Source organism: Pimephales promelas, chromosome 8, assembly GCF_988280905.1.
Source record: "Pimephales promelas chromosome 8, fPimPro1.hap1.1, whole genome shotgun sequence".
Taxonomy (NCBI): Eukaryota; Metazoa; Chordata; class Actinopteri; order Cypriniformes; family Leuciscidae; genus Pimephales; species Pimephales promelas.
In genome coordinates, this window is record NC_142776.1 from 17,886,005 (window position 1) to 17,913,655 (window position 27,651).

General features: G+C 40.1%; 1 protein-coding gene and 1 long non-coding RNA gene across 2 annotated transcripts in view; both read right to left on the bottom strand.

The window, feature by feature from the left end:
• The window catches only part of LOC148977703 (uncharacterized), a 271,661-nt gene that overhangs the window by 212,618 nt on the left and 31,392 nt on the right, over positions 1-27,651 (bottom strand). The window lies entirely within an intron of this gene.
• LOC120493021 (uncharacterized) overlaps positions 10,641-27,651 on the bottom strand; it is a 32,005-nt gene continuing 14,994 nt past the window's right edge. Inside the window, exon 4 of the mRNA XM_039691400.2 lies at positions 10,641-11,527. Within this exon, the coding sequence (XP_039547334.2) occupies positions 11,348-11,527 (180 nt within the window). The 3' untranslated portion in view covers positions 10,641-11,347. The remainder of the gene's footprint in view (positions 11,528-27,651) is intronic.

Sequence of the window (27,651 nt, forward strand, 5' to 3'; positions counted from 1 at the left end):
ATCATCTGGCGGCCCGTCGTCCACTCGCGGTGGGATACGCGGCTCTTTAACCAGAATTGAAGGGGGCGCATGTGCAGAAGACCCAGCTGTAGCACAGCGGAGGCTGAAGCCATATGACCCAGCATCCTCTGAAGCGATTTCAGGGATGTAAGGGTACCCATCTGAAACGAGGCGGCTAGGCGCTGAACACGGCGCGCGCGCTGTGTGGATAAGCGAGCCGTCATCGTGATAGAGTTCAAATCTATTCCGAGGAACGAAATAGTTTGACTGGGCTGGAGAGAGCTCTTTGTCCAGTTGACAGAGAGTCCCAGCGCTTCCAGATGGTTGAGGAGAACTGTGCGGTGCGACAGTAGCTCCGTCTGGGAATCTGCTAGAATCAGCCAGTCGTCCAGATAATTCAGTATGCGCAGCCCCTGACTTCGCAGGGGAGCGAGCGCTGTATCCATGCACTTCGTGAACGTACGGGGTGCTAAGGATAGGCCGAACGGGAGAACGGCATACTGGTAAACCTGGCCCTCGAAGGCGAAACGTAGGAATGGCCTGTGATGAGGGTTTATCTGGATCTGAAAATAGGCGTCTTTCAGGTCTAGAGAGATGAACCAGTCCCCCTGGCGGACGTGCGCGAGGAGTTTCCTGACTGTGAGCATTTTGAACGGTCTCTTCATGAGCGCTTTGTTCAAAGCCCTGAGATCTAAGATCGGCCTGAGGCCGCCGTCTTTCTTGGGGACCAGAAAGTAACGGCCGTAAAACCCCGACTCGATCATAGATGGCGGGACTCTCTCTATAGCGCCCTTCTGCAGTAGCTTGGCTATTTCTAAGCGAAGCGTGTTCATAGCAGCCGGGCTGACAGTGGATTCGAGCCGCACGCGCGAGCGTGGCGGGCGGCGACGAAACTGTAATCGATAACCATTCTTTATTATGCTTAAAACCCACGGGGAGATGCCGGGGATGGCTTCCCACGCTTTGTAGCATACGGCTAGTGGTTGAATGGCGATTTCGCCCTGATTGCTGCACATTGCGGGCTGGACACTGGGTGTGGGCTCGCTTATAATGTGGAAGGCAACGGGACTTACACTCAGAGAGGAGTTTAAGGGCCTTGAGACAGAGTGGGCAGAGGGGGGACACGCGCACGGGCTCGTGGGCGTGCTTATGTTCTCTGCTGCTGGAGCGGAAAGTGCACGCTCCGTGAGAATGGGCTCTGCGAGAGACCCTGGGCATAGAATGCTTGTGTGTGTACGTGAGCACATGGTTGTGGGCACATTTTTTACACTTGAGGCTTTTATGCTCTTTTTGTGAACTCTCTGGGTAGCCGTGAAAACGGCTTTTAGTCGCTCGCAAGCGGGCAGGGAAACCGGCTTGTTTGTGGCGGTAAACACTACTGTAGTCAGCGGTGAGACGGGGACTAACAGAGGGCGAAGCTTTGACGGTGGTCCGGCCGCAGCGGGAGAACGCCGTCTTTTTCTCAGCTGTGCTAGGCAGACTTCTGTTGATCAGGCTTCAGCGTGATCTTGGGTCGAGGCCCCCGGGGAGGAGGCTGTCTGCGGCGGCTGTCTGAGCGAGAGCGAGGGCGGCCGCCCTGTCTACGCTGGGGCTGCTGAGCTTGCTGAGGCGGGCGCTGCTGTGTGGTTCTGGCAGGCGGCTCGTGAGAACGGCCCGTCGAAGAACTCGAGCGGCGGGGCAGGAACAAGTTCATGGCCTGAGTCGCTTTTTGAACCTCGGAGAAGCGGTCAACGATGCCCGTGACGGCGGATCCGAAGAGCCCGGTAGGGGAAATGGGCGCGTTGAGGAACGCGGCTCGTTCTGACTCTCCCATGTCGGTAAGCGTGAGCCATAAGTGTCTCTCGGCGACACAGAGGGCGGCCATGCATCTCCCAAGAGCTTGTGCGGCGGCTTTAGTGGCGCGAAGGGAAAGATCCGTAGCGCTTCTCAGATCCGCAAGGACGGGCGGTTGCCTCCCGCTGCTCGCCATTTCACACAAGATGTCGCTCTGGAGCACCTGGAGGACAGACATCGAATGCAGCGCTGAAGCGGCCTGACCGGCGGCAGAATAGGCGCGGGCATGAAAGTTAGAGGTCGCTCTGCACGCTTTTGAGGGAAGCGTATGAGCAGACCGCCATCTAGCAGAGGGCGGGCAGAGATGAGCGGCGACCGAGTCCTCGACGGGTGGCATGGCAGTATAACCCTTCTCGGCAGCTCCGTCCACTGAGCGCAGCGAAGCGGACACATCAGAGCGATTACGGGCCGAGAGAGGAGCATTCCAGGACTTCGTGAGCTCGCTGTGAAGCTCCGGCAGGAAGGGTGCAGCCCGGCTGCAGGCGGGGGCCGGACGCCGGTGCAGGAACTTTCCATCCATGCGGTTCGGTGGTTGCTCAGGGGGAGGAGACCACTCGAGACCCAGGCGGCTAACGGCCTGAGAAAGGAGGCGCGCTAGTTCCTCCTCGATGCCGGCGCGGGTCCCCGCAGACTCTCTCGTCGATGAGCCAATCGACGACCAATCCTCGCTGTCCGAAGCGTGCAGCGAACAAGAGTCCTTCTCATCCGCGGTGTCCTCGGAGGCGACAGAGCGGCCACTCGGCGGCAACTGTAAGTCCGGCAGGGGCGGAGAGGGAGAGCGGTCGGTGGGCGGCGGCGGCGGCCCACATGGATCCGCAGAGGGCTCCGGCGGCCTCTGGGAGCGGCGTTTCTTCTTCCGCGGCGAAGTAAGAGGCGGCGCTGGAGCGGTTTTGACCGCCTGTAGTCGAGCCCGCAGGGTTGACAGCGGCAGGTCCTCGCAGTGGTCGCATCCTCCGTTGGCGAGGGCGAGTTCTGCGTGTTCCACTCCGAGGCAGAGAGCGCAGATGGGGTGGCGGTCTCCATCCTCGAGCGGAGAGCGGCAAGAGCCGCAGGAATTACGAGGCATCTTTAAAAAGACGCTCGTGCTCTTTTAGGAATAATAAGAAAAAAGGATACGCGTCGGATGGCGCTAGCTTGCTGGGCGGCTGAAGGTGGCAGACGGCCGGCTTCCTCAGACTCCGGAGCTCGCTAGACGGTGCCTTCTCAACGACGGCGGCTTCTTCCCAGAACAGCGGATGCGTGTAGCTCGCTGAAATGAACAGAATCAACGAACGAGCTGGGAGAGCGACCTTTATACACTGTAGCCACGCCCCTTTTGGCAGGCTGTGACGCAGTAAGCGGGCGCCGTCCGCTCATTGGCCGCGGACTCAGCGCCGCTCTCCCATAGGTTCGTGCATTCTCTCTGAGCGAACCAATGAGCCGCTAGCTAGCCCGCTCATGGTCTGCCTCAGAAGAGACTGCGTTGACAATGATTACAAAATTATGGAATAATTTTTTGGCTTCAACTTCTCAGCAAAGATGAATCTTTCCCGTAGCGTAAGCTAGCTTACGCAATTCGAGAGAACCTCTCGTAAGAGAACCCATAGTTCTATAATACTTACAGTGTATATATGAAGAGTTCAGATGCAAAAGCCTCTAAATGCCATTTGAAATTTTCTTCTTTAATGATGATATTTTTCAAACTTGTATATTTAAGTTCAGTAATTTCATTTAAATAACAATTAATAGGTAATTATCATTGCCATTTAAGTGAAATCACTGAACTTAAATATAGAAGCTTGATAAAAATGATCATTCTAGAAGAAAATTTTAAATGGCACTTAAGAGGCTTTTGCATCTGAACTCTTCATACATATAAAAGTGTAAAAGTGAAAGTAACACATACGTACACTGTAAAAAATGATGCAGGTGGGTGTTAAATACAACCTCTGCAAATCAGTTATATTTTACTTAAGTATATTAGTTAGAAAGTAAAATATATAAAAATGGGTACATTTTAACTACACTACCTATTTATTAACAGTAATATCTGGATCATTAAAAAACGAGTAAAACATACCCCATTATATTAGTTCAGTCATTGCAAATTGCGTATGCGTCAACTTCAACGTCCAGGCGGGAATCGCGGAATTCAAATTAAACGTCTTCAGAAGGACCACGAAGTGTTGAGCTCCAGGTAAGATGTTTTTTTTTTTTTTTTAATCATGTTGTTATCATATAACCCAAATATTAACTTATTTAATGGTAAGATTCATAAAAAGATTTGTAATTTGCTCGCTTATGCTGGTGCCACAGCCAGCTGACAGGTTCGAATTTCAGGCTGGTCGGTTTAGCTTTGATAATGTTAACGTTATACTGGGTCTTATACCGGCAAATGCGAGTAAAAATCTACATTGATAATTAAAATATTAGCTGCCATTTGTGTCATGCACATTGCTGAAATTAGTGAACAGCTTAGCGAAGGTGCAGCTGTGTGATAAGGGTTTGTTCACGCCGACAGCGTTTTTATTTGATAGCCTATACGGTTGACGATGTCCTGAGGTTATATGAGGTTAGAAAAGTTTAAAGGGTAACTAAACCCCTGGTCAGAGCCTGACTCCACCCACTAGCAATATTTGAAAAATGCTGAAAAAATGGGCAGAGCCCAGCGGGGCCAGGGGGCGTGCACCTGAGACCCGCCGTGAGTGACAGCTGCTGTCAGACTCTAAAATAGAGAGAGACTGGAGTGACGCAAGTAGCAGCCTTTGCAACAGAGCGGCCATTTGAAGTCGAGGACTTTTCTCCCTCACCTTCACTCACCTGAAGTGGATGAGGGTGAATTGTATGTAGACACAGGGCCAAATCCATTCGAGCCGCTGGCTCAAACTGCCGTCTTAACTCCCGCATCGCGACCGGCATCTGATGAGTTTTGTCGTCGAGTTGATCTCAATAGCGCACGCTCTGTGGGCATATATTCATATTGATATTCTGCCGCCATGTGAAAAAATCCAGCAAAATGCGCCGGCTCGTTTGTCGACCCCAGAGGATTAACTTTATCCTAACCATAAATTGTGATTAAAATATCCATGATCACTCACATCAAGACGCCGCTGGAGGAGTCCATGCAGGAGGAGCAGTGTTTGGCACTGCGTGTGGAGCTGTGTGGAGAAGCCCATGTCCACCTCTATTCCGTTACTATCCTGATCACTGTACTAAACACTGATAAATCTATGCTAACTTGAAGCTATCCTAACTGTACTATGCTACTAGCTACACAAAATAATCTAAATTATCTATATAATGCTATGCTAAATAGATGCAACAATACTCAATCCTGATCGTTTTTTTAAAAAAAAATAATCTAAATAATCTAAATAACTATAAATGCTATGCTAACTAGATGTTAATATAGGCTATGCCAGTGTTTCCCAAACTTTTTTTCTGGCGACCCACATTTTAAAGTCGATAAATCCTTGTGACCCAAAAAACATTAGGCCCATATAGTTCATATATCACGAAGAGAATTTATGCATTAACAAAATATGTATGACCATTTTTTAAGGTCATTTTTTAAGCTTCCAGTTAACTATTTAAAAGAGATACAGATATTTGACAAAGCACTTTTTTTTGTTTAACCTGTTGTTGACAATATGCAGAGGTGAAATGAGAAAGGAAAAGTTGACAGGGCATCTCATTGTTTTCATTCTTATAGTTACAGTGTACATAATTTACTATAATAATTATTATAGGCTTAAATTAAAATATTCTGACACTGAGACTTTGTAACCATGCATGGCTCACTACCACTGCATAAAAATGCCTAAACAGGCACAAAAAAAAAAAAAAAACTACACACACGATTAAATACATATTCCTCTACCCCCCTAATAAATCTAAGGCAATATAAATGACTATAACATAGCATTCAATATAAATATTCCACATTTATGCCCAAACCATGGTAAATTATTACATTCAGGCTATTACATGGTAAATGTTTGTAAGGGGGGTGATTAGGGCATTTAGTCTTCTAACTTTATTCATGTTTCTTCTATTTTTCTCATCAGTAGTGTTGGGAATGTTAAGACTGTTTCATCCGATTTAAAACTAGTTAAAATCATTGAGTGATGTGTGGTTTGTAAGAGAGAGGAGTACGTGTCCGACGCTTCTTAAAGGATGTCGCGCAACGTTGTTTAATAATAGTGTCCGGGACCGGGAGTAAACGCAACTCCTTTAAGCTTTGCGTTCCGTTATCCACTGGGCCGTGCTGCCTAGTTCAAAGTAAACTAGTGAAACGACTGAAACCAGCGCTATTTTGTTCTCTATTTGTTGTTACTTACCGAGAAACCGCTTCAGGTGAAAAAAATCCGAATCGTTTCAGACCGTTATGCACGCGCGTTTGGCCAATGGCCAATTCATGGAAAGGAAATAATCAAACCAACGAATGATTATTATCGCTGGTTCAGTCGACAGAAATACGGGACACACATAAAAACTGCTGAAATATTCGGACTGTAAACTTTTCTCTCAGGTCAGTCGGAGTGCTCATGGTACACACACAGTGCGTGCGTATAGTCATCCAGCTGCACGCGCCACTGCGTCCACGCGCATATCTAACCAAATTTAGCCGCGCGGCACCACCAGAAAATAGGAGGAGAGGGAGGTTGGGGTGCCCTCGGCCGTATGGAGATGATTGGCGGGCCGCACTTGGCCCGCGGGCCGCCAATTGAATAGCCCATATCTAGAGAGTAGCCTACAACACACTGAAAAATAGTGCTCGACTTGGCGACCCAGACAAAATCTCCCGCGACCCACGTGTGGGTCGGGACCCCGACTTTGGGAATGACTGGGCTATGCTATCCTGATCGTTTTCAATACTCATAAATAAATCCAACTCCTCCTGACTCGCTACAGTAGTTTTGACGGAACCAGATGCTTTTATACCAGGGGCTGCCAAGGGCGTGGTGAGCTCGCACCAAGGGCGTGACAGAGTCGCGTCAGAGAGTTCCCTACGTCAGAAAGTACCCCTACTGCAGGAGCTTTCCGTTTAACCTGAAGAGGGCAGCACTCAGACGTTTTTACACCATATATTTGAAAATCAAAACACTTTATACTCAATTGTCAAAAAATGTACTCGAATCAATGAACAGCATTTATGAAGCTCCATTCTTACAGATCATTAACTAAAAAAAGTTTTTTATGTGATTATTGTCATCATTGTTTTAATCAATGCTTGTGACAAATATTCTGGGTTGCTGTTTCAAATTAATATGATTATTGTTGCTGGACGCGTATGTGTGTGTGTGCCGCACGCACGTGCAGTTCAGAGTGAGTTCTCGAGTCGACTCTCTTCACTTTTCGAAGCAACGGCGAAGAAGCATCGCCTCTGAATGATAGGGATGGGGGTCGATTCCAAAAAGAATCGATTCCGAGGCGTTGGGAATTGAGAGTCGATTCCAAAGGTTCAAAATGCAAAGGTTGGGATCGATTCCATTAAGGGGAATGATCTTACTCGACTCGTAGTTTAGGATAAGTAAATCTGATTTATGAAATCAATCGACAAAAACAATAAAATTATTTTTTAAGTCATTAAATTCAAGTTCAAAAAATCTAAATGTTCACTTATATAATCAGGTAGTGGCAACTCTATTATTCCTTTGTTCTATGTGGACATTTATTTCCTGAATGTTCCAGCATGACAATCTATTCCAATCCTTACAAGATATTTCCATCTAAAGTAAAGGATTAGATTGCTAATTGTTTTATTATGGGATACTGGGGTCAAGAATTCAAGTATTTCTTTCGATTTTTTTTTACCTGTTGAAATTGAAGTGCTGATTAATACAGAAACCCTGCTTTGTCTTGAAATAAATGACGTGAATAAAAAATACAACTGTTTTGGAACAACGTGTTGTTAATATGCTTAAACTAATTTGAAAAAATGATATGCTTTTCCTTTTTCTTTTTAACAGGAGGACGAACTTGAGGGCCACACAAACCAAATAATGAAAGTTTTGGTGATTCATAATCCCACAGCCGAGGAGGACCCATCAGATGTGTTGGTTGTTATAGAGGGCAACAAAGTACTGACTGGATGTGGAAACAAAACCACAGCATGCATTCTGTTGATGGGGCTGATGTATGCCCTCAACCTGGAGTACCCCAAAACCCTTAAATACACTTTTGACATGTTCCAGAAACTTTCAGTGTCACTTTCACTTTCAGCAGTTCTTGTCTGCTGTTAAAGTGGGGGAGTGAGGATGTGTGAAGACAAGCGAGGTTCTTTATGTGCATGACATCGAAGACCATGATTAATAATAATAATAATAATCTCAGACCATCATCAGAACGACCACAGAAATGCAAGTTGGTCAACAGATTTGTCTTTGTCTGTTTTTGTATTAGTTTTAAGAAGTTGTTAATGATATGTTGTGTCACTTGTAATTAAAGTCCCCGTGAACCGGAAGTCGCAAACGATTTTTCTCCAGTGCTGTGACGTATTTCCAAGTGAAACGGAATATTGAACAGAGGGCAGGGTTGTACTCTAGCGCTCCTCCTCTCCATCTCTCGCTCATAGTAAACTAACGGTTTGAGGGGAGTGGTTAAGCGTTTCCCCACCCAAACTGTGAAACCTACGTCATCAGAAAAAGAAACCGTTCCAGACCGGAAGTAACTTTTCAGATTTTGATTAAAGATTACCAAGGTAAAACATTTTTTAAATATATTTTTACTTGCACGGATTAATTGTTCACCACAAGACTAGTAATATGCGCTAACAAAGTAAATAGGTTCAATTTTGATTTCACGGGGACTTTAATGAAATGAGCTGTTGTACTGGCAAAGACTGTTTCATCCCATGGAAACCAGTTTATTTTTCAATTAGAAGGTTTTAAAGAAGTTGTTAGTGATTTGTTGTATCTTTTGAAATTAAATGTACATGGGTTATTTTTTGTACCTTTGTGCATTAAAGGTACATCATTTTTATTTTTGATGTACTATACCTTTAATTAATGTTTTATTTTATTTAATTTTTTTAAATGAAATGTTTTTATCCATAGTATTTGGTCAATAAAGAGTAATTTGTTACTGTTAAACTACTGTGTCCTGTGTCTGGCCATTTTTAAGTAAATTTAACCATCTCTGAATAAGTAATGTTTAATTATTTCTATTCACTTATTATCATTAATAATAATTAAGTAGATTAACTGTTTTCTGCTAATAATAGAGTAATTATTACTCAATTTGTATAAGTAATTAGCTGTGTAATGTATTGAGAAATATTAGGTAGAATATTTACCTAATTTCGTTTAGTATATCATAGCTGTTAAAGTCCGGTACTCCTTACTCAAAAATATAGAATGAAATCTACCCAAACAAAATGAGTGCAAATTGTTACCTCACTTTTATTGAGTAGATTCTATAGGTTTGTTTTTACAGTGTATGTAATGGATGCTTTTGTCTGTGTGAGTCAAGCTTTTCCAACATTGTGGGATACCAAATGTCCAACATGTAGCAAAAACTCTCCATCAGTTGCAGGACCAAGTAATGGTCCACAAATAAAATGGCTACATAATCTTGCTAAATTATATTACCGGTAATACAAATCTAAAGTGTTTGTGTAAGAAGGTTTAGGAGTAAGGGTTAAGTATTGGAAGAAAAAAAAAAAAAAAAGTCAGTGCAAGTTCCTATACCATGCACAAATGTTTGTCTATGTGCATGAACTAGATGTTTATTGATGACAATCTCAAAACAAAATAATCCACCGGCCTACAAAAATGTAACTGAAACAGAAGCAATCAAGAGAAAATATGTCTGTCTATATTTATGCATGTAAAACAGCTCAGCGGTTTAGTCACCTTTTTATTTATAACAGGTCCAAATGCATTCAAAATAATTCAGTTCATCTTGACAGGAATGTAACTTGTTTTTCACGCACGAGAGACTAGTTGTGGTCAAATGTGTCATTTACTGTGAAAACCAGCAACAAAGCAGAAGATAAACAGGATGATGCCTCTGACCACAGACCAATGAGGAGCTATATTTTACTGATTGGTCAAGCATCATCAGTGTGGGCAAACAGAGAATCGACCTAGTGAATACTGCTGGTGTACATTGTATATATATATATATATATATATATATATACTTATTCAAGTATTTTAATAAGTTATTTACAAATGCCATTAAACTTTTACAATTATGTTGTGTTGTCCTTTTGCATTGCTTTTCCATGTTATTATACTTTTATGAAAATATATCTAAGCTTGTTTTGAATTGACATGATATTATCTTGCAAATTTATTGCATTAATACAATATATTAAATTGAATCAATTGTAGCTGATTTGAATTACAGTAATTCATGTAATTTGAAATGCTAGGAATTCATTTATATTGATTGAAATTATGGTTTATAGGTTAAGAGGTCTCTTAATGGAAGTAATACCTTCAGTTGGCTTTGCATGTAGCTAATATATAACAGGGTGATAACCTTTATTTTCACTCTACAGATTTGACAATATTTACTAAAACTTTTAGCATTTACCTAAAAGGTATAAATATGTGCATGTATGACAGAAAGTGAAAGGGAGAGGAAGAGAGTTGAAAATGTATCTTTGTGCAGAGCAGCATTTTGTTCTGTATTAGTGCTCTAATGTCATTCAAAAAAAAAAAAAAAAAAAAAAAAATCCAGTTAGTGTATTTGGTGATGTACTCTAAAACCTTTAAGGTATTATAAATCTACCTGAATTAATTTGAAAGAATTTTGACAATTTTGACAATTTTTTTTTATTTTTATTTTTTTACAATGTTAAGGTTTATATATATATATATATATATATATATACATATATACAAAGGTTTATTAATATATTCAGAGACTCTAAATAAAATACAATACATTCAAATACAACAATGCTGGATGATTAGTAAAACATCACACTTACACTTTAGCCCTTTTACAATAAAAGCTGTATATTTAAAACTCTACTAACACTGTTAGTGAACACAAGAAACATGCATTTGATGCATTTTGAAAGGTTATAGAGAGGAAGAAAATGTGACCACAACTGCAAAGAAGGTTAGTGAGGTCGAAACACAAGCAGAAAAAAATTAACATCAGAACATCAGTAAAATACAAACGCAAACAGGTGCAGAGCATTGTTTAACTTCAAGTTTGCCATGAGAGAAAAATGGCTTTTCTGATTAGAAATATTATGAACGAAATATGGGTGAAATGTGATTTGTTACTTTTACCATCAGTCATTTCACCACTGGCCTATATTATTACACTGAAACTAACAGGCACTTCACAAAATGATTTAGGCTCCTTTGCACATGCATGTGCAAACTTAACCACAAGCAAGGTCTTTGACATTTCTTTCTTCAACTGCTGCATCTTTTTTTTTTTATTCTTAACACTTGAACTATTTTTAATTCTCCCTGTTCTACAGCATTTTAAAGTGAATTACTTGATATTCACATTAAATGAAAATAATGACATACAAGGTACATGAGAATTCAAATATTAAGACAAATCATTTGGAAGCTTTTTCAATGCAAATAGATTGAAGTTGCTTGGAAGATTGATAGTCCGGGTTGATGAATGTCCGAGAACAGGGCTGGGCGTTCAAATTGCTCCGTTTCATCTCTTCATAAACTGACTCTGATGGTGGATTTGATGGTTTGTATTTCTTGTTCCTCCAACAGCCCTTCTTCTAAAAAATAAAAATAAATAAATAAATAGATAAATAAATAAATAAATAGATAGATAAATAAATGTTGTGACTCATTTTAAAATGTCAAATATTATTATAGGAACGTCAAAATGTGAAATAAATTTCAAGATTTTTATTTTTATTTTCTTGACTTATATTCTCCAAATATTTTGCCAGTTAAACAGACTGTTAGAAAACAATGTACAAGAAAAACACGATCATTCAAAACAGTTATAGTTCTCAACCCTGTTGCTAAAGCCTTTGTCTGGAGGGTCATCCAACCTTTTTTAGTCTGGGGGAGGGTCACTCAACAAACTTTTGTATTCATGAAAACAGCAACACTTCAAAGTGGCTTGTTTGTAGGGTTGCCAAGCGTTCCGTATGAATCGTGCCGTATTTGACACATAAAAGTCTTGTTGCGTATTGAACTGATTCGGAACACACTTTGTTCCGTATTTTTGAGAATCAATTCAGTGCAAATTCATAATAGACACATAGCTTCTAATATAAATGTCAGACAGACTATGAATGAAGACCTTCTATCCACAAGTTTCCTACGCCCCATGAGGCCTTGCGTCAAAAGTGGGCGCGACTTCCGGTTGGAAGTATAGACGAATCCGGCGAAACTACCGGAAGTAAGCGGGACGCCATTACTGAGCTGTTGCTGGGTAGCGTTGCGCCATTGCCTCCTATTGTTTTAGTTGCAACTTGCGTCCACTGGAATAAACAGCCCGCGAATTACGACTGTCACTAACGTTACAACGTTAGCCCTTGTATAATGTCGAGTGGGTAAACAGTTTCTGTTATAAATTGTTTCAATGGTGGCAGTAAAATTTCAATTTTGAAGAGAAAACACTGTGAATACCCCGGGTCGACTGCCCCTGTCTGGTGCCGTACGGTTTACACAGATTTCCTGGGCGAGTACAAGACGCGGACATTCGCGTATAATAACAATTATTTAATGACATAAGTAAAAAATATATAATAAATATTTGATATAGTGATCAGCAAAATCTCCTCTCTTGCTATTTTTTCTATTCAATTAACATGCTATGGTCATTAAATGGCTTTCCTGAGCTAAATGTAACGTTATGTGACATAATTGTTTTCCTGCTGTTATATTGACCTCTTTCCATGGTTTAAAAACAATAATTGGTCGATATTATGTATACTTTCTAGCTGTAACGTTACCTTACCCTTGCCTTTTGCAATGTGAAAATGAGATAAATAATGGACACAAATGAAAAACATGAATTTGTTTATTTGATTTCATTCATTTATTTATTTATTGTTGCCAAATGGACGGATCTTTTTATAGTTTCCTCGTTAGCAAACATTAGCCTAGCTAGCTTGCCAAGCTATTTTCATAAATAACGTTAATCTGTAAGATCGTTTGTACCTTCATCTGTGACTGGAGGCCACTGCAGTCACAGATCAAACCAACAAGTCATTCTGCCTGGCTGTAGCTGTCATCGAGGGTGAGTTCGCGTTATCACCGAGGTTTGTTTACATACCGGTGCATATGTCTATATGTCTGTGTAACAGCTCAGTAATGGCGTCGCCACAAGATGGCAGCCTACACAGAACGCTCGTCGGATTCGTCTATACAAAGTGCGATTTGACATGCTTGACACTCGTTCATTCAACAGTTGACAGTCATTCAAGTTATAGCGATCCAAACTAGCTAATGATGTGGGAACACAATCTCAACGAAATTCAAAAGGGTGAAATAACAGTACCTTTACCCTCCGCAGTAGTCGATTGGGAGTATTATAATAACATTATTAATAATCAATACTCATCAAGGAATGGAGACAGACAGTTGTGCGAGCTGGCAAACATTTAAAATAAAAAATACACACTTAGTCATTGTGCTTTGGTCGGAGTTTATTCAAAATTATAAATGAATGTGCTACTTGAATAACTTACATTAACTAGCACATTTGGTATTCTGTCAACACAGGCTTTGATCCTGAGTTTAGGTGTAACATCAGTAGCAAACAGCCAATCACATGCTGATAGAGTTTATAGAACATTAAGAATTTAAACAAATGTACACAGGAAGATTCGTAGTCTTTTGGGAGGTGATGGAAACTACGGTCGTTGGCAGGATCAGAGACGGGCTCTGCAGGATCACTCTGATTTCGTTTTCAGCTTATGTTCAAAACAATCACGTTTAAGCCAATGAATTAGTTTAGTCCGTTATACATACAACCGCGAACAGCACATGTTGTCCCTGAGCTCCGTAACGACATCTCTCATAAAGATTTGCGTCTTTAAATAGTAAAATAATTCTCAGAAAAACAGCTAGCCTCTTCGCTAACTAACACACAAAATACCATTGGAATGCTACTTCCGCTGCCTCACTGGAAGTTTCACCCACTTTATTTTTTACAGGAGCGCCCCTCGGAAAAAATTTAGGGACTTGGTGCAGATGGGAGTTTTACTTACTCAAACATGTTCTGAGGGCAGAAAGGAAAATGATTGGTTTACAGTTTCAACCAATGAAACAGAAGCGGAGGGAGTCCGGCTCTGAGAGGATTCAGATGGCTCCGGGGAAACAGATGTTTGTGGGAGAAAGAATTGCAATGTCAAGGTAAGTGATTTTATTATATATTTTGTTCAAATTAATCTTCCTGTAACGTTTATTAGGATAATCAGTGAACATTAAAATGAAGAGAACCGATCGTCTATCGTGTTTATGCATTTTGATTAGACTGTTTCTGTCACTGTTTCTGTTTTACTACGCGCTGCTCTCAGGGCAGGAGTTCTCAATAGATTCAAATCACTGTTGTTTTAGTATACTACGCGCTGCTCTCAGGGCACGAGTACTCAATAGATTCAAATCGCATGCTGCTCTCAGGGAAGGAGTACTCAATAGATTCAAATCGCTGTTATGTTAGTATACTACGCGCTGCTCTCAGGGCAGGAGTACTCAATAAAATCAGATCGCTGTTATGTTGGTGTACTAAACGCTGCTCTCAGGGCAGGAGTACAAATCACTGTTATTTTAGTTTGTTACGTGCTGCTCTCAGGGCAGAAGTACAAATCTCTGTCATTTTAGTGTACTACATGCTGCTCTCAGGGCAGGAGTACTCAATAGATTCAAATCGCTGTTTAGTGTACTATGTGCTGCTCTCAGGGCAGGAGTACAAATCACTGTTATTTTAGTGTGTTACGTGCTGCTCTCAGGGCAGGAGTACACAATAGATTCAAATCGCTGTTATGTTAGTGTACATAACATAACTGTTATGCTACGGGCTGCTCTCAGGGCAGGAGTTCTCAATAGATTCAAATCACTGTTGTTTTAGTGTACTACACGCTGCTCTTAGGGCAGGAGTACTCAATAGATTCAAATCACTGTTGTTTTAGTGTACTACACGCTGCTCTCAGGGCAGGAGTACTCAATAGATTCAAATCACTGTTGTTTTAGTGTACTACACGCTAGTCTCAGCGCACGAGTACTCAATAGATTCAAATCGCTGTTATGTTACTACACGCTGCTCTCAGGGAAGGAGTACTCAATAGATTCAAATCGCTGCTATGTTACTGTACTACGCGCTGCTCTCAGGGTAGGAGTTCTCAATAGATTCAAATCACTGTTGTTTTAGTGTACTACGCGCTGCTCTCAGGGCAGGAGTACTCAATAGATTCAAATCACTGTTGTTTTAGTGTACTACGTTCTGCTCTCAGGGCAGGAGTACAAATTACTGGTATTTTAGTGTGTTACGTGCTGCTCTCAGGGCAGGAGTACTCAATCGATTCAAATCGCTGTTATGTTAGTGTACTACGTGCTGCTCTCAGGGCAGGAGTTCTCAATAGATTCAAATCACTGTTGTTTTAGTGTATTACGCGCTGCTCTCAGGGCAGGAGTTCTCAATAGATTCAAATCACTGTTGTTTTAGTATACTACGCGCTGCTCTCAGGGCACGAGTACTCAATAGATTCAAATCGCACGCTGCTCTTAGAGAAGGAGTACTCAATAGATTCAAATCGCTGTTATGTTAGTATACTACGCGCTGCTCTCAGGGCAGGACTACTCAATAAATTCAAATCGCTGTTATGTTGGTGTACTAAACGCTGCTCTCAGGGCAGGAGTACAAATCACTGTTATTTTAGTGTGTTACGTGCTGCTCTCAGGGCAGGAGGGCAGAATAGATTCAAATCGCTGTTATGTTAGTGTACTACGCACTGCTCTCAGGGCAGGAGTTCTCAATAGATTCAAATCACTGTTGTTTTAGTGTACTACGCGCTGCTCTCAGGGCAGGAGTTCTCAATAGATTCAAATCACTGTTGTTTTAGTGTACTACGTGCTGCTCTCAGGGCAGGAGTTCTCAATAGATTCAAATCACTGTTGTTTTAGTGTACTACGTGCTGCTCTCAGGGCAGGGGTTCTCAATAGATTCAAATCACTGTTGTTTTAGTGTACTACGCACTGCTCTCAGGGCAGGAGTACTCAATAGATTCAAATCACTGTTGTTTTAGTGTACTACGCACTGCTCTCAGGGCAGGAGTACTCAATAGATTCAAATCACTGTTATTTTAGTGTGTTACGTGCTGCTCTCAGGGCAGGAGTACTCAATAGATTCAAATCACTGTTGTTTTAGTGTACTACACGCTGCTCTCAGGGCAGGAGTACTCAATAGATTCAAATCACTGTTGTTTTAGTGTACTACGTGCTGCTCTCAGGGCAGGAGTACAAATCACTGTTATTTTAGTGTGTTACGTGCTGCTCTCAGGGCAGAAGTTCAAATCTCTGTCATTTTAGTGTACTACATGCTGCTCTCAGGGCAGGAGTACTCAATAGATTCAAATCGCTGTTTAGTGTACTACGTGCTGCTCTCAGGGCAGGAGTACAAATCACTGTTATTTTAGTGTGTTATGTGCTGCTCTCAGGGCAGGAGTACTCAATAGATTCAAATCGCTGTTATGTTAGTGTACTACGCGCTGCTCTCAGGGCAGGAGTTCTCAATAGATTCAAATCACTGTTGTTTTAGTGTACTATGCGGTGCTCTCCAAAACTGAAGCCTGCTGTTGAAATGCATTTTACGTAGTTGTCAATGTACATTGAAACAAAAATTATAATCTTTATGTATTTCATTTGCAGGAAGACGAACACTTCGGGTATTTGAGGAACTCACAGACATTTGGCCAGGCGACACATGGCCCTGGTTAATGGGAAGCACATTCAAGTTCAACGACTCCTGTCAATTAAAGCACCTTAAAACTTCTAAGAATGATGATATGAACTAATTAAAAGATTTCATTGCTCTGTGTTTTTTGTGATATGTTGCTGTTTTATAAATTTAATTAACTGGAAATGTTTTGTAATAGTATAAAAAGTTAATAGTATAAAAAAGTCATAATTATACATTATATTGTAATATTGGACTAATATTAAAAACCATTCAATAAAAAAGATAATTAGTGAACTGATTATTTACAATCAACGTTTGTGCTTTCATTTTTTCTTATTCAAAGAATCTTCACAACAGTCATTGACTGAAAAGACAGTAACATCAATGTAAAACAGAGTTCCTTCCTATGCACTTTCCATTTTAAAAGACATACTTTTCTCATGGTGGATTAGGGTTCAGGCTTAAAGGAACGTTTCTGTCAGGACCACTGACGCTACGCTTGATTATCAGCAAGATAGTCGAAAACTGTTTATTTCTTGTCTGTTACCACCCACTTCTACTTCTACCAAAGACGTAAGTTACAATAGCTAAATGTGTGGGAGAGAGTTTGAAATGACATTTGAAATGTCTCAGGGTGACTGGTAAAAATGTCTCATTTCCAAATAAGTAAAACAAAAAGTAATAAGTAGGGCTGTCAAATGATTAATCAAGATTAATCACATCCAAAATAAAAGTTTTTGTTTACATGATTTATGTGGGTAAACTGTGTATAATTATTTTCTATGTATATAAATGCACACATATGCATGTATATTTAAGAAAAAATATTATTTATATATAAAATATCTATATTTATATATAATATAAATTATATATAAATCTATATACATGGAAATATTTCTTAAATATATACAAGAATGATTGTGTATTTATACATATATATATATACATATATATAAAATAATTATACACAGTGCACCCAAATATATCATGTAAACAAAAACTTTTATTTTGGATGCGATTAATCATGATTAATCATTTGACAGCCCTAGTAATAAGGTTTTTAAAGAGTTTAGAGATCCCACAAAGGAGGGTGGGATAGTTAAACCCTCATGTTCTCAAAGGGTGTTCTGAATGCAAATTACCATTGTTAGCACATATTTCCATGTGAAATAAGTTTTTGCCTATATCATGAAATATCTCAGATCAGCCCGTGAGGCTCAGGGCGTTTTTTTTTTGTCAGGTTCGTATCTCTTCTCTTTATTCCAGAGCATTTGATGTTTTGTATTATCTTTGAACTGATTTTGAAATTATCGGACATAAGTAAACATTTGATTCTAATAGACTCTTAAGAATATTCAAATATTCGCTTGTAATGATGCAGTGCACAGATGTCATTAAAAAAACTTTCGAAAATTCGATTTCGATTCAAAAGCTTGCAATTCGATTCGATTCAATATTGATTATTTTGGATATCAGTTACAATAAATGGCAAATTTTCTCAATGAAATCAAATCTCTTAACTAATGCTGTAAACTATGGGAGTCTAGTTGCAGCCTACTAGGCTTTATTAGCCTAATATGAAGGTAATAATTAACTGTTTTGTAGCTATACCAACACTTTAATTACACTTTTATTTATTTTTATAATAAGAAGATTATATCAAATATAAACATTTAAATGGTGGCTGTCATAAAAACTTGACAGATTTATTCAAATATGCATTAAATATTGAAGAACATTAAGATTATAATGCACATGTAATATGGTGAATATATCTAGCAAAATGCTCCTCTCTAGAGTTATTTTTTCTAGCTGACTAACGAGTTTATGTGGGTTTTCTGAGGTAAATATGACGATACATGACATTGGTTACAAACTGTTTAACTGACGTCTTTCCACGGTTGAAATGCTGATTGAGTGAATAAATGTGACATGATACGGATTTCGATAAGTTGTACTCTATCTGTTAACACACTTTCAGATGCTCATTCATGTTTATTTCGGGCTGTGACTGGTATTATTAAGCCGGAAGAGAGATCGCTGCTGCTTCTCTTGAGCTGCGCCAGAGCGATTTCACGCCACAGCGCCAAAACGTTATTTATGTTTTTGAATTTCTAAAGAAAATTGACGTAATTTGAAAATTGAGACTTTGTTTCATATCAATAGTAACAAAGGACAAAGATTATTGCGATTTTTTGGATGCGCGCAGCCGAAACAGGATGACTAATCGATTCTTAGGATTTAAGAATCGATATCGGTTTATGAAAAAGAGAATCGATTAATATCGAGAAATCGATATTTATTACCCAGCCCTAGCGCATAGTACACTAAAATAACAGCGATTTGAATCTATTGAGTACTCCTGCCCTGAGAGCATGTAGTACACTAAAATAACAGCAATTTGTACTCCTGCCCTGAGAGCAGCGCGTAGTTTACTAAAATAACAGCGATTTGGATCTATTGAGTACTTCTGCCCTGAGAGCAGCGCATAGTACTCTAAACAGCGATTTGAATCTATTGAGTACTCCTGCCCTGAGAGCAGTGTTTAGTACACTAAAATAACAGTGATTTCTATGAGTACTCCTGCCCTGAGAGCAACATGTAGTAAACTAGAATAACAGCGATTTGAACTTCTGCCCTGAGAGCAGCGCGTAGTACACTAACATAACAGCGATTTGGATCTATTGAGTACTACTGCCCTACTGCTCTCACCATTTCTGAGAGCAGCACGTAAAACGGATGGAGTCAAAACAGCTCAAAAAGAGCTAAATAAATTTATGAGAGCAGCTAGGCTGCAGCACAAGGAGCGGGCAGAACAAAATTTGTCCACGTTGAACTCCAAGAAACTGTGGGACTCAATTAGAGGAATGACAAACATGGAGGCTAAAAGGAAGCCTCTGGTTGCTCAGGATGAGAGTTTAAAAGCAAATGCACTGAATCAATTTTATATGCGTTTTGAATCTGATAAAAATATGGACTGCTGTGATGTTTTAGATAATGTAGGAATTGTCTCCGGTATGGCATCAGTTGTTCCAACTCTCTATTGATGAACATGTTGTACCTGAGATTTGGAAAAGTCTACAATAATTCCAGTCCCAAAAAAGGCATGTTCTCAGGAGGACAACGATTATAGACCCGTTGCATTAACTTCCAATGTCTTCAAGGGCCTGGAACGACTTATGGTAAATGTTCTTCGCTCGGAGGTGGACCCAGTATTAGACAAATATCAGTTTGCATACACAAAGACACAAAGTACAAGTGATGCCATATCAACTGAAATGCACCTTATATTGAAGCACCTTGAAACCCCAGGTGCATATGCTAGACTGCTCCTGATTGATTTTAGCTCTGCTTTTAATACAATTCAGCCACATATTCTCATAAGGAAATTAGCACTTCTGAATGTAAATCCATTTTTAATTAGGTGGTATTATTCATTCCTTACTAAGAGGCCACAGCAAGTGAAGTTTAATTCCTCCTCCCTATCAAATACAGAAATATGTACTACGAGTGCCCTTCAGGGATGTGTCAGTTCACCATTTCTGTTTGTTCTGTATACAAATGATTGTGTTAGTTATGAGCCTAATCAATACGTGGTGAAGTATTCGGATGATACAGCTGTTCTTAGTCTGCTCACTGAGAACTCTGACTCATCCATTTTCAGAGATGCTGTGGGCAGGTTTGTGGACTGGTGTGACAGTCATAAACTACTATAACACCTGTAAGAACGTAGAAATGCTCTTTGATCCCAAATCAATTGATGACCGAAGCCCTGTGACTAGGGTTGGGAATCGTGAGAAATTTTACGGTTTCGGTTCCGATTTCGGTTCCGCCAAACGATTCCGGTTCCCATTCAATTAAAAATATTAGTAAGAGAAAAATCCACAATCCCTTTTGTGTTTATTTCTTATAGTACTTGACAAATGAGTTTAACTCATTGCACCGCCCCCCCCTGAAATTCGATTGGCCACCCGAGGTGCCCCCAGTGCCGCCGCTCCCACCACGCGCATCACGCGCTGTGCGTAGGGCACCAAGTGCTGAGGGCGCACCAAAAATATCCTAATGAAAAATCAATCTTCAAACTTCTTGTTATAATGAGATTCAGCGCGTTCTTCATCTTCAATCCGCAGCGTCGCCGAGCAGAGAGCACGTCAGAAACAGCTGACAGGCTGTGTGTGTGTGTTCAGAGCCTCATTGGTCTGTCACCACTCGTCAATATCAGAATATTTGAGATGGCCAATCAAATCAAAGTAGGCGGGCTTTGTTCACAGACGCTGAGCGCGAATTTTAACAGTGCAACTCGACGCTTCAGTGTACGGTCAAGTGCGAGATAAGATGTATATATTTGACAGTTTTTTTGGTCATAAATGTTAAACGAATGACAAAAAATAATTAGGCAAACTAATATAGTTTTGTCTAATTTCGCCATTTTGAACTGAAAATATAGGCCTATGTAACATGTAGCCTAGTGTAATAGTTTAGGCTACTGTCATTGTAAGGGGACAAGCAACATGAACAAAGCCTTTTTCATCATGTTAGGCACAGGATTAATAATGAACGTGTGTGTAAATATTGAGAATAAAATACAAATTGTTGCCTTTAGTAAATGAAAAAAGCCAACTTTAGGAGGGGAAGAGACAGGACAATATAAAATCAAAGAGAAAAAGAGTGTGATGCTGATGAGGAGATAAAAATAATCAGCTGCCCACTGACATGGTTTTAAAGCTGTTGTTATCGATTTTAATTTTTTAAATTTTTTTAAATCGGGGGGGGGGGGGGGGGGGGGGGGCTATCATAAAGGAATTATGCTTAGGGCACTAAAATGGCTAGCAGCGGCACTGGGTGCCCCCCCTATAGATGTCTTGTGATTGGTTCAGTTTACGGCCAATCAGTTTATAGACTCTACGGAAGTTTGTGATTTAAAGCAGAGCCATGTACATTTATGAATGGTTTAATATGTTTGTATGGTTTTCTCAGATCAATGTGGTTTTTACCCTGTCAGACTCTGCTCGCGTTGGTCGTGGTTGATTTCAATCCAATGTTCAGTCTAGGGATGGGCATGATTAATCGACTATCGATTATTGATCATTAAGAATTTCGTCGATCACGTTAATTTGTTATCGATTATGGATTATCATATTACTAATGCTGCTGCATTGCATAGTGTGAGTGGAAAGTGAACGTGTTCCCCGGGCTGGTCATCATCAGAGCGGTGTTTTCAGCGACTGGACTGAAGCATTTGTTTACAATCGACGTGTCGCGTCCGCAAGCACGCGCAGTCTGCAGAGACTCGTGCTCACGCGCTGAAGTGCCAGGCGAAAGTGTAAACAAGGCTTGAGGGTCACCATACAGGTTGCTGTCACGTCTGACCCCACATCATGTCATCAACATGCTTATCTTTCTCAACAAAAATCAGTAGACTGGAGCAGAAGTTCTATGCGAGTTATTTTTTATGAAGCTTAAAGTAGACCATAGAAAGTAGCCTAGCCTAATTGATTGTCAGGTAAGCGGAGTTCAGACTGCATGATTTTCAAAGTAGTCGGGTCGCTGTTCTTTTCACACTGCATGACTATCTTGGCCAGCATTCAGTCACTGCTGTGTTCACACTGGACGATTGATCGGTGACAGAAGGTTTCACACTGCATGACTTTAGAAAAATCGCCGACAGACTCTAGGCTCGTTTGAGATTAGCAAAATCTGCGCAGAATCGATCATCGGTGATCAGCGCGAGATGCATGCCGGTTAGAAATGTGTCCGAGAACGGTCCACCTGGCTCTGATGTCATGCCGACGTATGTCAAAAAACTCTCGCGAGCGCAAGGCGGAAGGGTCGGATTCTGCAGTCGCGCGCAGTTGCTCTCCACCGACTGCGCTAATCAAAAGCATGATGGGAAACGACTTGCAGACGACACTGCTTAATGCTCATTGGTTTAAACAACAGTGATGTAGGTAAATTCCATATTCATAAAGCTAAATTCTCCAAATAAAGGCCATGTTTTAATTTTTTTTCAAATTGAAACTGATATATATTGTGAGTCTCTTAAACGGGTTAAAAATAAGAAAGCTATGTCAGTAACTCAAATATACTTTAACATTTTCAAGTAACAAATTAGGGAAATTTCTCTCCTTTTATAGATGAAGTTTGTAAGTCTGTCTATTTAAACTAAGCTTATTTTTATTTATTTTTATTTTTTATTATTAATTTTATTCTGATGTTTATTTATTTGTCGCTGTATAATATTTGTTTCACAAATTGTAGTGCCTGTATGTTTGTCACTTGCATTCTAATAAAAAATAAAATAAATAATAAAAAAACAACAGTGATGAATTGTTCTCTTTTAAAATGTTTGATTTTAAAACTGATATCATGTTTTATGTGTATACATATGGGTGAATAAACTCTCTGACAGTGCCATATGGGTTATTATGTGATGTCATTTTTATTAAAAAAATATATAAAACACGTCTGTATTAAATAAAAAATGATTGATAAACACATATTTGGAATGTAGGCTAATTAAATAGCAAGTACTTTGGGTGTCTTGTTCATTATTTTTATTTTTTATATAAAAGCAACCGAACTTAAATCACATCCAGTTTATTAGCAACACGTGCACGAGCGTGAATCCCGTGAATCCCGCGATATTAGATTTTGATCTCACAGGTGTCTGATTCACTGCGAGAACCGAGATTTGTCCGGCTTGAATGCGCTTTTTTCACTCCTCCTCTAACTGCTGCCACCTACTCTCGACTACATTGCAGGCGAGGCGAGGCGCATCTCAAACAAGCCTAGCACGCTGCACGCAAACTACGTTTCACAACAAACACACGTGAGATGTGAAAAGGAAACAACGCACACCTGCTAGACTGGAGTTCTCATGTGAGACTTTTTTTTTCGACCCGGTTGTGGTACAGCTGGTGAAACGTCAAACAGACACGAGTGCTCCTGCCAAATTTCTACAAATTTTTCTTCCATTTATTGTGTCCAAATAGACAGAGAAGCTTTTTTTCTGAAACAATGCCATATCATGTTGATATGTGATCTATAACTCCTCCCCAGCAGTGTTGCCAGATTGAAAATATCAAAGTATCGTACCAGAAGCTCAAAATTATCGTATTTGGAAGAAAATGATCGTACACACGTCAAAGGGGGGGGGGGGGGGGGGATATAATATATAATCTATATTAGATTATAATCTAATATAGATTATAACAACATATATAATCTATATTATAATATCTATAATATTAAATATTATAGATAGAATATTATATATCTATAATATTCTATAATACTTCTCCTATGTTCTGTAATAGCTTCCTCTGTAAAATACTATAGTATTTTTATAAAAGGAATTACGTAATATTTTGTATAATATTGTATAATATTTTGTCCTAAAATACTACAAGATTCGTTTTTCCTAAGGGATGTCTCATTCACATTAGCGTTATCAGCTTAAGGTTGCAGCTCAATACAGAGTGAGAGTGCAGTCTGTGAGAATTCGGATTCTGTCAGCAAAACGAAACCCCTCGCAATTTCGAGGTTACTACTGATCACCGTTTTACAAAAGGATTAATAGTTTGGAGTGAAGGTTACGTACAGTTGTTAAGTGACAAGGTTTTGTGGACTTACAATAACTTATATCAACTTAGTTGATTGAGTTAGGCTTATGTTACCAGTAGCTACCGCGATGTCTTACCTGGAGATTCAACCAGATAATAGTCTGGAAACGACACCTCCAGCCATTTGGTGGGTCATTGACCCAGTTTTTAATTAAATAAAGGCAATTATAACCTATTACAGTTCATTTTGCAATGTACCGTTGCCGGTCGGCAGCCGTCAATGACTCGCAATATGACATTTTTGTCATTCAAATACATACGCTGCTTTCCCCCACGCCGACCACGCCCCCCAACTATGACGCGTTGCCGAGAGAGTCGACTGGGTTGATGACGGGAGCGGGGGAGACGCACACACGCAGTCTCTCCCTCATACCGTGCTCTCTCGCCTTCATTTTCTCCTCACAAGCATGACGTAAATCAACAGCTTGATCATTATAGCACTATGATTATGACCCCCGATCGCAAAAATCTGAAATTATCGTACATTATGGGATTTTTTTCATTATTGATCGTACATCGTACAGAGGTCAAAATTATCGTACAAATACGATAATTATCGTACATCTGGCAACACTGCTCCCCAGACTCCCTGTTGCTCTGTATCTTGCTCTCTCACTAGCTGCCGGTGATCGCCGATGTAGTTTTCAGTCAAAACACTTTTCACACAGCAGGATTTTGAATCGCCGACAGGTCCAGATATTTAGCATGCCAAATATCTCACGGGCGTCGGCAACTCATCTGTGATTCTCCCAGTTCGCGTCTTTGCTCATTCGAGCGCCGATTTGCCTGTGATTTCGGGCATTTGTCGGCGATTTCTCAAAACCTGTCGGCGAGCCAAAATCGTTATTTTTTATTATTATAACAAACGAGGGTCTCATGAGGGCCAACTCGCAGCTGCAGGTTCAGTTGCCTTAGAGCACATATCTTCAAATTTACCCTAACCAAACGCCCAGTTTAACTGCCACAATTTGATCATCTTGTAATAAAGATCTAATCGAGGAAAAACGCGTTTTATTTTTGTATTTTCATTGCATTTTTAATTTATAAAAAGTGAAATATAAAAATTGCTCATTATTAAAATTGCTTTTATTTTATAAACTTGTTAGTTTTATAAAAACACTAAAAATAATAAACACTGGCTCTCAAATTGAATTGAACTTAATGGATACAGGGATGCCAAAAAACTAAATGAATCAAAAATGTGCTTTATTACTACAGTACATTTGTTTACAAGTAACTTTATTCAAGTTAAAAAAAAATAATACAATCAATAGGATTTACGTCATATACTGTAGAATTTAGCTTTTTTTTTTTGGTCACTGGTGGCCACCCCATTTGGAGGCAGTGCCCCATCATGCCCACCCCCCCCCCCCCTCTCCCTAAAAATGCTCTAGAGTTTAGAGTTTAAAATGGCGAATGCTCTACGCCCCTGAGTTTAACATGCTGGTAATGTAAACAAATTCAACATATTATTAATCAATCTTTGCAAAAAAAAAAAAATAATAATAATAATAATAATTAAAAAGGAAATAAACAAATTCTGCATTCTCTAGAATAATTTAGGACCTCTCCTTTATTGTATCTCCAACAGTGATACCCTCTCAGAAGGGGTAGAATATGCTTTAACACACATATGTGTGTAGAACAGATTATTTTTAAAAACGGTTTGAATTATTGATTCATAAAGACTTTAATTATTGCATTATTACTGGATAAATCGGCCCTAAATAGCAGTTAATAAACAGAACTGCAGTGCATGCGTCTTGCGGAAGAACATAGTTGCCGGAGCTACTTCTCTCTGTTTATGTCCATGACGAGTCACGCAGGCATTGGGATACTCCGCAGCAGGCCCGGTTCTACGGGGGTGCTTGAGGGTGCTAAGCACCCTCAAGCAAAAGTGAAAGCACCCTCAGATTAATTTTTTATTAGCACACATGTAAACGAGATTTTGCCGTCAAAAGAAACACAGACGGATTTCACATTCACAAATAATAGGTTACACAAACTAAATCCATTAACGCGATTTTTCACATCAGAAATTATTGCAGTATTTCATGTTTAATTGGATTGTTTCGCGCACATAATACGCATAGGTGAAGCTGTCTCTTTAATTACCCACTTGGTTTGCGTGTGTGCGTCCCGCTCAGGAAATTCGTTATAGAGACGGGGCTGCCTTTAGATAGCCAATAAATGTATATATATATATCGGAGTGAATAGAGAGTCTCTGCAACGGCGGTAGATTGAAGTGCGCGTCCGAGTGAAGATTGCGCGAGCCACAAGAGAACTGTATCCAAACTGACCACAGTGGCAACAAGCGCTCAGCTTGATATCAAAAACATCAAATTTAACCGCTAGGCGCTAGCTATATCTCTTAACTAAATGAATGCTCTGCTAGTTTACTGGAGATGCTTTATTTGTAGTAGGTAAATCCGTGCCTCAATATTTCCAAAAGTGTTGGGTACAAAATTACTAAATCATCCCCACCGAAATCGACGCCTATGCTTTCACCGCATGACACCCATTCAAACACCGGCGATAAATCCCAGCGAGTGCCGACGCGTCAAGTGACCATTTAATCTTTAAATCAGCTGTTTCATTTAAAAGGACTGATTCATTGTCGTCAGAAACTAAATGTCTAACATGAACGTAGCCAACTTATATTATACTTATATTAACTTATTTATTCAACTGCAGAATAAAATCAGTTTCAATAGGCTACTTCACACATTTGCAATAGGCTACTGCTGTTATTTGGGGAAAAAGTACTCTGTGTGTAACATTTCTTAACTATATGAAATGATAGCCTATGTAAAGGACAAAAACTCATACAGGGACATAGTTGTTAGTTGCTACTCGATCATGGATATCGCATATTGTTTAACATTTGAGCACCCTCACTATTTTCAAAAGCACCCTCAGTGATTTGGTTCTAGAACCGGGCCTGCTCCGCAGCGGCTGCGATCCGCCATCCAGTCTTCGATGTCGTTCCACGTTGATTCAATGTCAGTTTGCTATCTGGGTCTGTTTTGACTAAGTTACTACCGTCAATGTTTACTCAAACTATAATCTCACTACTTCTGTAACGTTAATCATTTGAATATGTGTAACATAAATATTGATTATTAACACTAACAAGGCTCAAAATAGCCCCACACTAACACAATAGCATAATAAGGGTCCCTACATACAAACCGAAGCATTGAGAACTTTGTCAGTGTCCAAACAGTTTAATAAGAAGATATTTTATACACACAGTCAACTTCGGGAATACAGGAAGAAGCCATCTTTGAAAAATAGTCTCTACCAGTCGATCTACGAACGCCGATCCAAGTGCGCTGAACTGTGCAGAATCTCATATGG